This window comes from Carcharodon carcharias, chromosome 13, assembly GCF_017639515.1.
Source record: "Carcharodon carcharias isolate sCarCar2 chromosome 13, sCarCar2.pri, whole genome shotgun sequence".
In the NCBI taxonomy this organism is placed as follows: Eukaryota; Metazoa; Chordata; class Chondrichthyes; order Lamniformes; family Lamnidae; genus Carcharodon; species Carcharodon carcharias.
This window is the reverse complement of record NC_054479.1, coordinates 40,932,910-40,947,778: the sequence shown is the minus strand read 5'-3', so window position 1 is coordinate 40,947,778 and position 14,869 is coordinate 40,932,910. Positions and strand designations below refer to the sequence as shown.

Here is a 14,869-nt window from a genome sequence, read left to right as displayed (position 1 = left end):
GGTTATCTAAGGGCATTTTAAAGCCCTTTTATTGCTAAACAAATTATACATAGTTTCTTCTTCATGGATAAAGATGAAACTTTTTTTCTAAGGTAAATTATCTTTTATGCAGCATGTGGTAATGCAAATAACAGCTTGAAATTGAAAAAAAAGCTGGATAAATGACATACAGTAAAATGATTTTCTATCTGTATAGGGCAGGATGATGCACATTTTACCATCTACAGTAAAAAAAGAAAAGGCTGAAGATAGTGATACAATAGGTTCTTCTACATACAAGAGAAATAAAGCAGCTAAAGACAAGGGCAGCAGTAACAGGTTGGACATCAATGCATTGAAATTACAGATGGTAGTTACTCAGTTAATGTCTTGTGTCTTTGATCCAAAATCTTTGCATCTGAAATACTCTACCAAATATAGAGAGATTCTTCCTTCATTGCTTGCTTGTTTTCAATTGAGCCAGCAAATATTGTAAGTTTGTAACTTTTACTTCAAACTTCAGATTATTCTAATTTATATTGAAATGCATGTGATATATTGTTTTTTTAAAAAGCGGTCTCAAGCTTCCAATGCAATGTACCTGACTAAGTGGCATTGTGAACATGAGACTAGATGCATTGATTGCAGTGAACTAGCAACAAAATGTTACATGACAGCCCTAGATTCAACCCCAAAGTAGCATAAAATCAGTCTATTTCGGAGGTTGAGCAGACAGCTTAGCCAAAGTCATCCCCCTTTCATTGAGCAGTTGGCCACCGTTCCTTCAAACCTGCAGAGAGATATTGGTTAACTCCCTCCTCCCCCACAGAGCAAAAATGCGCTGTCCCTTCGCAAATCGTAGTTGACAGCCTCCCTGCCATTGAGTTTGAATTGTAGCATCTCTATGCCAAAAGTAAAGATGTAATGTCCAAACATTCGCAAATGTAGCCATCATCAAAAGCGATGCAGGAGGTGCCTGTATCAATGAGGATTTTGTTTTTAAAATGGAGCTTTGGCCCCAAAAAGCAATAGTAAATCTACCCAACCGACTCCGCCCCACCCTCCCCTCCCTGACATCACCCCCAAACAAATAGAAAACAACCCCTGCCAACTGAGGAGGAAAGTATGAAACACCTCAGTCCCCGTTGCCTGAGCTGAAATCTCACATTCACATCTGAGCTGAAATAGAGGCATCCACATCACATTGCAGGGATAGTAATTACTCCACCACCACCACACTGCACAGGAATATGACTAACAACCACCCCCCGGAGAAGAATTCTAGTTACCAGCATCTCTCTACCAGTTGTCTACCAGATTCCTGACTCAGTGCTATTATGCCACAGCCAATGGTAAAGGCTGAGTTGTTCAAATCCCAGAGGGAAACTTGAAACAACTGGCATAACCCATTTTTTGCAATTTGTTTCGAGCTGCAGGCTTTGAATTCAGTAGTAATAAGACCACCAAGTCTCAGGTTTTTATAAAACTAAACTAAACATTTATTAACACAAGAAAGTTTGTAATCACTTGCATGCGTCTATAAAATCACTATTATAATAACTACAAAAATTCCCTAATTAATCTGATTCTCAGCAACACCCCTGTTGAGGCAACAGTAAATCTCATAGATTTAAACAGACACCTGGCAAAGCACACCCTGGACTGTTGCATTTAAAATGAGTTTCTTTCAGTTCTGTGTCTTTGCAGACAGCCTTGGGCCTTACAGGCTGGAGGCTTCTCACACTTGTTGGATCTTAAAATGCCTCTACCTTGCACAAAATCTCCCTTCTCCTTTATACATATCTTTCTCTTTGAATATAAATTTTCCATTGTATCACTAGGCTTTTAACTTTACCTCTTCTAACAATAACATTATAGACATTAATATCTCTTCATGACAGTTCTGTGAAACAAGCTCTCCTAGCTTTTGTAAGCTGTGGTCTTCCGACACCCCACCCCTCCTTCAAACATCACATACCTTGTAGACGTGGACAGAGGAGCCAGCCCTCCCACAAGGTCATGTGAGAATTTATTCACGTTTACCCAATTGAGTTGAGATGTTTTCACTGACACTAGAAAACTGCAATACCAGGGCTGAAATGTTATTTATTTCAAGAGCTCATATGAAGGAGGTTTCTGCATTTTCTGGTGGTGTTAATTTCTAATTTCCATATGATAATTTCAAAATATAGCCCAGTCTGTTTAGTTTTTTAATTTCATTAAAAAGCACTTGCTGATGCCATAATTCTAGGCTTACTTTTCCACTTATTTATTACTTTTGATTTCCAGTATCACCTTATTGCATGGGCTGAAAGGTGAATTTTAAATGAGTAACATCTATACACGCTCCACGTTATTATAATGACTTAATCAGTTAAATTGCAGAGTAGTCAGAAATTAGGACTTAATTTTAGTTCTGTGCTGTTTATATTGTTCATTTCAAGTGACACCAAATTCATGTTTTGGGGAGAAACAGGATTCTTAAAAGTTGTGTAATTTATCTATTTCTATATAGCTTATGAATACTTTCCTTGTGCTTTTCAGCTCGCACAACTGGAACACTTTATTTATGGGAACTAATGCTGTTGCTGATGCAATAGCAGCAAAATATAATGCTACAAAAAGTCAAGTACTCGATCACGTAAGTTTTAATTTGAATGGCACAAATGGTTTTATACAAGTAACATGGCTTCACTGCACATCAAAAATATTGTAAAATGGTAATGCAGCACAAAATTGCTCTTTTTGTAGCACTGCATCACTCCCTTATGAAATACGATAAGCATATGATCTGCTTGGTGGTGTGAAAGACCATCTGATGTTTCAAAATCACTAATTTACTTGAGCGTAGGATTTAAGCCAAATAATTTTAATTTTCCATTTGTGCTTTTTTTGAACTTGGTTCTTCCCTCTTGTCTTTTATTTGTTTTCCGGGTAACTTCCCCTTATGCTCTGCAATTCTTCTATCTTCTGTAGTAAGAGAACAGAACCGGACCTATCCTGACAGGTTTTTTATCTCCTTTCTCTCATCTGCCACCACTCCTATCCCCATCCCAAATAGTGTGACAATCTGCTGCTCCATTTGTAGCATGTGAAACAGCAATTCCAGGGGAGAATAGTTCATTGTCTCTTATTATTATTGCCAAACAGTTCAGTGATCTGTTTTAGGAGTTGTCTCAAGTTGAAATCAAATTGTCTTGTACGAGGGCACAGACAGACAAGTTTATCTGATGTGGAAATACTGCTGTAATTCCAAGTTAACACCCAAGATGATTCTTTAGTGAATAACTTGGACTGTGACTCTGAGTTGTTTTTCATGCCAATGCTACATTTCTCTTGTAACTGTACCATAAAAACCTTCATTGAGCAAAAGCTAATTATTTTGACAAAGCTCTGCTTGGCATATTCTGTTTGATCATAGATACTGTAGCATTGGCATTCCAAAATATTGTTATGGCACAGCCAATGGTAAATGCTGAGTTGCTCAATTCCCAGAGGGAAACTTGAATCAACTACCACAACTTGTTTTGTAATTTGTATAAATTTTGAGATGCGTGCCTTGAATTCAGTAGTAATAAGACCATCAAGTCATGTACGTTTCTTACCAAACTAAATTATACCTTTATTAATAGAAGGAATGATCTTAAATACATACATAGATCTACAAATTACTACTATGATAACTTCTAAATCCCCTAATTAATCTAACTCCCAGTTACAGTTTTGTTAAGGCAACAATAAGGTTCATAGATTTTGAAAAGCCCAGGCTAAGAAACATGATACCCTGAGCCATCTAATTCAAAGTGAGCTTTCTTAACTTCAGTTTGTAGCTTTTGTGACACCAGATGGTTTTGATAGTTTTCAGTCCGACATGGGAGGAGCATTTACAACATCTGGAAGAATTATTTACTCAATTACAAGAAGCTAATTTGGTGATGATCTTGGCTAAAAGCGAATTTGTAAAAGTGCGAGTTACATATCTAGGCCATACCATTGGACGTGATAAGGTGGCTCCAAGAGATGTGAAAGTCAAGGCTATTGAGGATTTCCCTGTGCCTACAACAAAACAAGAAGTTTTGAGATTTCTGGGCATGAGTGAGTTTTATTGGAAATTTGGATCGAATTTTAGCTCCACTAACTGAACTGTTAAAAAAACAAGAAGTTTCAATAGGCACTGGAGCGTTTGAAGGCATTTGACAGTTTGAAAACTGTATTAACTATGACACCAGTTTTGGCAGTACCCAATTCCGCCAAACAATTTAAGCTGGCTGTTGATGCAAGTGATATAGGCATTGGAGCCATACTGTTACAAGATGAAAAAATGGAATTGAAAAACCGATAAGGTTTTTTTCACAGAAGTTGAATGTACAACAGAGAAGATATTCAGTGATTGAAAAGAAGTACTTGGGTTTGGTGTTAGCATTGCAGCGTTTTGAGGTTTATGTTGCAAACAATTCGTTGGAAACAGGTGTTTGTATAGACCACAACCCTTTAAAGTTTCTGGACAAATTCCGAAACAGAAGTGCAAGGCTATTCAAATGAAGTATATTACTGCAACCATTTAATCTACAGATTATACATGTAGAGGGACGAGAAAATCTGATGCAGATGCATTATCAAGAGTTGAAGCTTAAAGGGAAAATTGGGCATTTAAAACATGGACACTGAACTGAAATGATTTCTGTTGATATCAAGGATTTATGTGTATGTTATCACATTAATGCATGCATCTTGTAAGTATATAGATAAGTATAGGCGATGGTGTAAGATGGGTTAATAAAAGCAAGGTCGTATTTTTAAATTATGACAGTTCATTTTTCAATAAGGAGGGGGATGCTTGGAAGATATAATAATCTTATTAGAGTTTACTATAAAATAGTCATATCTGTGAGACTTAATTGAATTAAAGGCAGCTAGTCTGAAGGCTTTGATGTATTAGGAAAAGCTAGGTCTGAAATGTTAAGTAGGTAGACACAGATGTGAAGGGAACATTTGCATTTTAAATAAACCAGACTAGCTTAGGTTTAAAGAGGGAGGGAAATATTACACCTAGCAGGTGTAGTTCAGAAACAGTATCTTTATTTTTCCCAAAGATTACTTGTAAAATTAGTACTTTGAGAGATTATTATTAGAAATGTGAAGTCCAAAGACATAGTGAAACAATGGGAATTTGCATTCAAAGGGGAAAATATGTATAAAAGGAGCGAAGGCTGTGTGTAGGGGTAAGCATTTTAAGATCTAACAAGTGTGAAAAGCCTTCAGCATCTACGCCTTAAGCCCAAGTCATATGCACTCAAAATAGCCTTTTTTACCACATCATAGCTCACCGACATTTCTTCTGACAGTGAAACATAAACCTCATGTGCTCTACAAGCTGGTCTGATGTTGTAAATTCTCCTCCCATGTCGGACTGAAAACTATCAAAACCATCTGGTGTCACAAAAGCCAATATCTCCTTTGCTCTCTCCAATAATGGTACTTGCCAATATCCTCTCAACAAGTCAATCTTTGTGATAAATTTTGATTGTCCCGCTTTCTCAAAAGAATCTTCCAACCATGGTATAGGATATAAATCCGCTTTTGTCACCACATTCACCTTTCAATAGTCCACATACAGTCTTTGTATCTCATTCGGTTTGGAACCAGCACAATAGGCGATCTTCAGTTACTGCAACTAGACTCGATATCATTTTGAAGCATGAATTCGATTTCTTTCTGTACTTGTGATAACTTTGCCAGATTTAATCTATAAGGATGTTGTTTTAGCGAAGATGAAACTTCTACCGACACATCAGGTATAGCTAAATTTGTCCTTGCCAACTTATTTTCACAAATATCTTTGTGTGACCGCAGTAGCTCCTCCAAATCACTTTGACACTTGTCTGGAAGGTAACTGGAATATTACATTTAAATTTTCAAGAGCCCCCTCGTTATTCAGTTTGATTAGAGGAAAATCAATTTCATAATCCTGCATTTCTAATTCTTTCTCATTATCTACCAACACCAATATCTCCCTTTAACCCCCTTCCTTGTCATAGTACTTTTTAAGCATATTTACATGACACACCCTCTGCTTCATTCTTCTATCTGGAGTATTTATTAAATAATTTACTTCACTCAGTTTCTTTTCAATCCTGTGAGGCCCACTAAACCTCACCTTTAATGAGTTACCCAGTACTGGTAACAGAATAATACTTTCTCCCCAGCAACAAAACGATGTGCTGTAGCTTTCTTGTCTGCTTTCATTTTCATCACTTGCTGTGGGGATATCTTTAAATGTTCCTTAGCTAGCTCTCATCCTCTGTCCAATCTCTCTCTGAAATTTGATACATTATCCAGGAGAGTACGTTCTGAACTTTGACCCATCAATTTCAGTGGTCCCCTTCCCTCATGACCATTAACTAATTCAAAAGGACTAAAACCAGTCAATGCATTAGGAGCGTCCCCAATAGCAAATAACAAGAATGGAATGCCCCTGTCCCAATCCTGTGGATAATCTTGACTGTATGCTTTCATCATAGTTTTTAGAATTTGATGCCATCTTTCCAAAGCCCTTTGTGACTCAGGATGATAAGCTGTTGACTTCAACTGTATTATTCTCAAACTGTTTGTTACTTCCTTAAACAGCTGTGACATGAAGTTTGAACCCTGATCTGATTGGATTTCTTTAGGTTAACCATACCTTGTAAACAAGTTTAGTTAACTCTTCCACAATTTTCTTTGTTGTAATATTTCTCAAAGGTATTGCCTAAGGAAACCTGGTAGATACATCCATTATTGTCAATAAGTACTGATTTCCACTTTTCGTCTTAAGGAGGGGTCCTCTACAATCAATCATGACCCTAGTAGAAGGTTCTTCAAATGCTGCAATGGGAATTAAAAGTACTGGCTTAATCACTGCTTGTGGTTTCCCTATCACTTGACATGTGTGACATGTTCTATACAATTTGCCTACATCCCTATGCAATCCAGGCCAAAAAAAAAGCTCTTAAAGAAAAATACCTTTGCTTGTGCCTTTCTAATTCCTAAATGTGCCCCCCTCCCCCCCCCCCCCCATTGGAATTTCATGAGCTATCCTCAGAATCTAATGTCTATACCCAAATGGTAGTACAAAGCAATGCACCTCACCTCCCTCTAGTTTTCATTTGCTGAATCATGATATGGCCTCCATTTTCTCATTAAAACATTACCCTTAAAGTAATAACATTCTGGAAAACATTTTGCCTTTGTTTCTGAGTAAGCTTCCTGATATAAATATTTTATCCTTTTTCTGTAACTCCACTAACCTCCTTGAGTTAAACACTTCAGCTGAATTGTCTTTCAGTCTTTCATCTGAACGATCTTATCAAATTCAGTGTCAGCTAATTGGATTTCCACACCACCTTCCTGCCTTTGAACTTGCTGTTCTTCTTTCAACCTATGAGCCTGTGACCTCGTTATCACACAATCTGGAAACAATCCACGATGCTCTCTCTGCAACACTTCTACAGGCTGCTCAACTACTGTAGGCATCACCCACGTCTGTGATCCAGCTATATCATTACCCAGGATAAATTAAACTCCTGCAATGGGCAATTTTTCCACTACTCCAACAGTCACCTCACTTGTTTTCCACTTAGTCTCTGAATTTACCTTCCATAATGGAATAGATTTAGCCTCTCCATGAACCCCACTTATTACCACCTGTTCCTGCAATACTCCCTCTGAACAACAAATGTCACTATCCCACAACATTTAGGATTGACTAGCCCCTGTGCCTCTTAAAATTTTAACATCTTTACCTACTCTACCCTGTACACATGGAAAAACTTCCCCTTCACACAAAAAATCTTTAAACATTTCTGCAACTTGCTCCTCCAAATTCTCTTGGATAAATTGTGAACACATTCCCACTTCTATACCTGTCGCTGATTCTCCGTTTTACCTGTACACAAACCACTTTTTTTTCCTGTCCCTGAACCTCAGAACCCACAGTACTTTTACTTGAGTACTTCTCTGCACCCCTATAATTATAACAAATTTTCCCTGCAAATTCCAGCACAAAGATTTCATATGTCCAACTTTATTACAATGAAAACACCTCAATTTTCGAATTTTGCTTCTAGCTTCAGCATCTTGCTTTTTATTCCGAGAAAAAAACTTCCTGCGAATTTCCACCTACTCCTCTTCCCTGACTACCCACCTTCTTTTCACCTTCCCACTTTCTATTCTTTTCTGATTTAAAAGAGTGACAAAAAAGGGTTTAGCTTTATGAACTTACTCATAATCATCAGCTATCTCTGCTGCTTGTCTTACCATTTGAACCCCCTGTTCCTCACTCCCGAAGAGATTGAATCTTTAAATTCTTCAAAAGAATTACCTCTCTAAGAGCTGCATATGTTTTCTCTATCTTTAATGCCTGTATCCACCGCTCAAAATTACTTTGTTATACTCTTGGAAACTCATTATAATTTGCCAATGCTGTTTTCTCATATTCCTAAATTTCTGCTTGTATGCCTCAGGAACCAAGTCATATGCACTCAAAATAGCCTTTTTTACCACATCATAGCTCACTGACATTTCTTCTGACAGTGAAACATAAACCTCATGTGCTCTACAAGCTGGTCTGGTTTATTTAAAATGCAAATGTTCCCTTTACTGCTATGTCTACCTACTTAACATTTCAGACCTAGCTTCTCCTAATACATCAAAGCCTTCAGACCAGCTGCCTTTAATCCAATTAAGTGTCTCTCTCTCACACACACACCACTACTTTAAAATAAATTCCAATAACATTATTATATCTTCCGGACAATATCATGAGCTCTGAAACCCAAAAGCACAAGCATAACGTTTTCCATTTGGTCAGTTTAATCTTTGCTAAAATTTAAATGGAACTATAAAAACTAAACAAATTAGCCTGACTTGTTGCATGGAGATAGGGATGTAACATCACAAGGCATATGTAAGATTTGTTCCAACTAGTGGAATTTGGCTAAACAAAAATGTACCAAAGTACAAAAAATGGTGTACACAAAGCTCAGGATTCAAAACCCTTGTACCAGATACAAACTAATGGAGATCCTTTTTTCACATTAATGACTTTTGTACTATTTCGGGTTGATGTTGGGCCTGGCAAGTAGTTCTCGTGACTTAGTTTTTACTGGTTGTTTTATAAGAAGAATGCCAAGGTCCTTGAGAGAATACAGAGGATATTTACAAGAACAGTTCCAGGGATGCAGGCTTTTAGCTGCAAGGTTGGGTTGATGAAGCTGACTTGTTTTCCTTGGAGCGAAGGAGATTGAAGGAAGATTTGATAGCGGTGTGCAAGATTATGACAGATTACGATAAAGTAGACAAAGAAAATCTATTTCCATTAGCTGATGATACAAGGGACACAGATTTAAGGATAAGAGATACAGGGCTGCTGTGAGGAAGAATTTTTTTACGCAGCGAGTGGTAATGCCCTGGAAGTCGATGCCTGCGAGCATGGCGGAAGCAGAGACAATCTGTTTCAAAAGGAATTGGGATGAGTACTTGAGGGAAATAAGCTTTCAGTAATATGGAGACGGGGCAGGGCGTGGGAAATGGTACTGACTGGATTGCTCTATAGAATAGGCATGGAATTGATGGGTTGAATGGCCTCATTTGCTGTTGTGATTCTATGGGTAATTATTACAAAATACACTTGCTTAAGGGCTAAGCTATTTGTTCAGTGTACATTGGAACAAGAGTGGACATTCAGCCCCTTGAGTCTGTTCCACCATTCAGTGAGATCATGGCTAATCTGCTTTGAATCCACATCCCTTAACACCGTTTGCTAGAAAAATTCTGTCAATCTCAAGTTTAAAATTATTAATTGTGCTACATGCATTTCGTGGGAGTGAGTTCCACACTTCTGCTGCCCTGTTTATAATATGTTTCCTGCTTTCTCTCCTGAATGGCCTAGCTCTGATTTTAAGGTTAAATTGTCTGGTCCTTGGCGCCCTCATCAGCAGAAGTGGTTCCTCTCTATCTACCTTATCCATTCTTTTCAAAATCCTAAAACCCTCAATCAAATCACCCCTTAACCTTTCATTTTCCAGGAAATACAAGCCTATTTTATGTATCTTGCCTTTATAATTTAACCTTTGGAGCTTTGCTAACATTCTGGTGAATCAGAGTTGTATGACTCCCAAAGCCTTTATTCCAGATGTGGTCTAACGTGGGCTTTGTATAGCTGTAACAAAATTTCCTCCCCATTATATCCTAGCCCTTTATTTACAAAGCTTAACATTCCATTAGTTTTTTTAAAAAAATGTTTGTACCTGTGTACTACACTTTTGTGATCCAAATCCATGGACCTATGAATCTCTTTGGAGTTTCTCTGTTCCTAGTTTTTCACCATTTAAAGAAAGTACTTGCATATTTTTTGGGGGGGGTCCAAAATGAATGATCTCATACTTTATGTATTGAAATTCTTCTGCCACAGTTTTACTTACTTAATCCATCAATGTATCTCTGTAATTCTGTGTTCCTGCCTACACTACTTACTATGCTATCAATGTTGTGGCAATGGCAAACTTCTATATTGGCTATTTCTTGTGTTATCTGAGTCATTAATAAATATAGCGAATAGCTAAGGCCCCAACAAAGATCCTTGTGGGACACCGCTAGTCACTTCCTTGTCACTCGTACATTTAAACAGTATATATTTTTACTTTGATAAAGGCAAAATACGGCGGATGCTGGAAATCTGAAACAAAAACAAAAATTGCTGGAAAAACTCAGCAGGTCTGACAGCGTCTGTGGAGAGAAAGACAGACTTAACATATCGAGTTTGCAAGACTCGAAGAAGAAGAAGCTCTGAAGAAGAGTCATACAGACTCGATACGTTAACTCTGCCTTTTTCTCCACAGATGCAGTCAGACCTGCTGAGTTTTTCCAGCATTTTTCGTGTTTGTGTTATATTTTTACTTTATTCATTCATGGGATCTGGACATTGCTGGCAGCGCTAGAACTTACTGTCTATTTGCATTTGCCCTTGAGAAGGTGGTGAGCCGCTACATTGAACACAACACATTTCCCACAACCAATAGTAGACTATAGCAGGTCTATAATTTCCTGCTTTCTCTCTCACCCTATAAAAGTCAGTAAATCTGGAAGGACAAGTTGCAAGTAAGTACTCCTGCAGCTAAGTTCAGTTAGCTTAATTTTAGGTTTGACTTAATTGGTGAATTGGTCACCATTCTCCATTTTCTCTCAACTCCACAGTTTTTTCATTCCTGATCACATGCTAACATCCTTTAGTTTTCAGCCATGTTTGTTATCGGGTTGTCTGAACACTCTGGGGCATGAGTCTGGAAATATCTGGCCTGGGGCAGAAAACTGCAGTGACAGATTTAGTGATTCCTGGGCCAGACCTAGCCCTCCTTCCAACTGTCAAGGTCCAGTGGCCAGTTTCTGTTACACTGCTCATGTTATAGCATCTTGTAGGTATCAATCCTCATCTTTGTCCTGTTGCATGTCTTGTGCAATGGGTACACATTCAGTCACGGTGTACAGCATATTTAGAAAAATAATTTTGTTTTTAGCGAAAAACAGCCACCTGCTGTGTTCTTGTGTGATAGCATTCACAGGAGAGAATTTGTGATGTAATTGCTCAATAAAGCTGAAATAATTATCTATATTGGATCATTAGAAAATTTGATGGCCAGTGTATTCTATATAAGTTTATGCAGGTGATGAGATTAAGGTATCGTTTTTCAAGTTAAATTTAAATTTGGGTAGAATGAATAAAAACTTCTGGTATTTTAATAATCATTGCATGCGCTAGCCATTTTCTCCTCTCAGGAAGCTGTTTTGAACAAATAAGTGGACCACTTTCACAGATATAGACTCACGTAGTTTAATGTTGCTTTGATGTTTTCAAGGAAGGACAAGGCAGTGTTGCAGTCCGTATGGCCCTGGGTGAAACGCAGATTGTACAAGAGACCAGGCAGTTCTTGGTAGATAATGGAGTTAGCTTGGACTCTTTCAGTCAGGTAAGACAATTCAAATAAATACAGCTGACACTTCAGACAAGTGTTAATAACTTTGTTGATTAATGCATTAAACAGAAACATTAATGTATTTTTTTCACTGTTGCTGAAGCATGAAGCATGCGGTAATTAATCTCTTGTCCAACAGCTTGAACATGTTTTCCATCAAATATAGTTGCAGAAAAGGAGTACAAGAAATCACAATCAGTACTTCAGTTCACTATTTAACAATTTTCTGTTTTGTAGTAAAGGAATGATCCTTTCTTTGTCAACAGAATGCAAATTATAAATCCAAAGACTGAGTTGACTCTTGAGAGAGTTTTTTTGTATTTATTACCTGTTTCTGATATTCAGAATTAATACAATTATTTTAATTAATTAGTATTTTTTTTTCTGGTAAATGCTGCTCCCTCGTGTGAAATTGAACTTTACCACAAGAAAATAAAGATTAGAAAAGAAAACCACAATTCAATTTTGAATTTTTTTGGAGACTCCATAGGGATGTTGTATAAATAGGAACATAGACTAAAAGAATGAAGAGATATTTGTCGGTTGGTTATACAGAACTTGAATATTGCCAAAAGAAAGACAGGTTGCTGAAACTTTTTATCTTATATTCATCAGGACAAATGTAATGCCAAGTTTCAAAACAATCACAATTTGTACAATTGAAGAAAAGGGGTGCTGATTGATTGGCAAATTGGCTGAGGTGTTGCCATGGAAAAAGCAACGGGGATGTATAGCCTCCCCATGCCTCTTGATAATTCGAAAAGGCGCAAGGCTTGAACATATTCCCTTTGCTTGGCGAGAACATGAATGTGCATGAATGTATGTCGCTTCTAGCAAGGGTAAATGAGCTGCATTACAAGCTCGACTGAATATCTTAAAGTGATTATTACTGTAACTATTAGCTTACTCCAGATTGTTCTGCAAGTGCTGTCCAATCATGGAATCACATCTAAGGGTTTTGTTTTTGGGTCTTGCAAGCATGGGCTGGTTGAGTATGGTCTGTACTCTGCCTATTACGAACACCTGGAGGAACATATTGATTTGATTTGACCAACCAATCATTGGGATGTACGGTCTATATACCTGGCATTGCACCGGCATGACATTGCTCAATTGTGTGATAGATAGAATATCTTTTTGCACTGGTGACAGCAGCCTGTTGGTGGAAAATACCATTTGGGTTGCCACTGCAAAGCAACAGGCTTGCTTAACTTGTTTAAATTTTTGAGATATTTTGCCTTTCCAAGGCAATTTGAGGTAAGCCAGGCACTTTTCAGTTCCGAAAGTGGTGGCCTTTAGCCCATTTGCGAGTTTGCATGATGCACTGAACAGTGAACTGATCAGGATAGCCATTGTCCTGCAGGATAGCTTTGATGCACTTTATTTCTCTATCAAGCTTGCAAGGTAAGCAAATGGTGAGAGTCCTATTTGCAAGATTGCTGACAGGGCCAATTTTATAGCATGTGGAGCTATACGAATCCCAGCGAGTATATTGATAGGTGAAGTGGTAGACATTAGTGGAGAAACCATTAGTGAATTTCTCAACTCGCTAATCGAGGAAAGGGTTTGTGTTAGACCGTTCAATCCCAAAGGTAAATTGGACCGTGAGATGGAGCGCATTAAGCTGTTAAGGAAAAATGGGCCTTGCAAATGGGCCAAAAGCAAACTCACAAATGGGCCAAAGGCTGCCACTTTCACCACTTACTATAGGGAAAGAGCAGGAATAGTGTGACTAATTGGATGACGCTCCCAAAGAACTTGCATGGACGTGAATAGTCAATTGGTCAACTTCTGTAATGTATGATTCTACATGTAATTGTGGTAATACAAGCCAAAATTAAGTTGCATACAATATCTTCTTTGGTATGATATTTATCTGTATATTTCATACTTTTCTAGGGTACTGGGAAGAGAAGTAAAACAGTTATCCTTGTAAAGAATATTCCTGCAGGAACGCAAGTGGATGAATTAGAGAAAGTATTTAAGAAATATGGAGACCTTGGGCGGGTTTTGCTTCCAGCAGCTGGTGTAACTGCCATTGTGGAATTCCTAGAACCTACAGAGGCCAAACATGCATTTACAAAACTTGCATATTCCAAGGTATACACGATGCAAGGACCATTATAAATGCCAATCTGTTCTTGTCATTGATTTGAAAGCTTCATTGGTGCAAGATAGAGCCTTATAATATTCTGGACATCATTTTTGATTAAAATAACCAACAAGGACCATTTTAGAGAAGTGAGACCTAATGGAGCTGCAGATCCAAATTTTCAGCTTTGAGCTTTGGAGACTGACAAAACACTGGGCCTTATTTCTAGGGGTATAGAATTCAAAACTAGTGAAGCTATATTAGACTCCTGTAGGACCTGGTTAGAATGCACTTGGAGTACTGTACACACTTCTGGTCTCCATATTACAGAAAAGACGTAGAAACACTGAAGTAAATGCAGTAATGATTTACAAAGATGGGTGCCAGACTGTGATTACAGCTGTTGGGAAAGATTGAACAAGATGGGGCTTTTTCTTCAAAAGAGAAAAACTTAAAGATATAAAAGACAGAATACTGTGAAAGTTGCAAATCTGAAACAAAAAGAAAATGCTGGGAATACTCAACAGGTGCTCCAGCATCTGTGGAGAGAGAGAAACACCTACCAGGAATGCTAAATCTACCTCTCTAAGCAAAGCTTAGAGGTAACCTGATAGAGGCATTTAAAATTGTGAATGGTTTGAAGAGGGTAAATGTAAAGAGAATGTTTCTACTTATAGGAGAATCTAAAACTATGGGTCAAAAATCCAAAATAGTTGCAATAAATCCAGTAGGCAAAGAGAAATTGCTTTACTCAGTGGTTAGAATGAGGAACTTATAACTACAGAAAAAG

At 37.7% G+C, this 14,869-nt stretch overlaps 1 protein-coding gene across 11 annotated transcripts in view; it reads left to right on the top strand.

Annotated features, from left to right (window-relative positions):
- Positions 1–14,869, top strand: part of rbm19 (RNA binding motif protein 19) — a 276,899-nt gene that overhangs the window by 35,691 nt on the left and 226,339 nt on the right. For all 11 annotated transcript variants that reach the window (XR_005944826.1, XM_041202778.1, XM_041202779.1 and 8 more), the window contains 4 exons: positions 197–318; positions 2,524–2,620; positions 11,871–11,981; positions 13,887–14,087. Coding sequence is in view for 10 of the 11 variants with exons in the window: in XM_041202778.1 (XP_041058712.1) it covers positions 197–318; positions 2,524–2,620; positions 11,871–11,981; positions 13,887–14,087 (531 nt within the window). In the remaining variant the exon portion in view is untranslated. The remainder of the gene's footprint in view (positions 1–196; positions 319–2,523; positions 2,621–11,870; positions 11,982–13,886; positions 14,088–14,869) is intronic.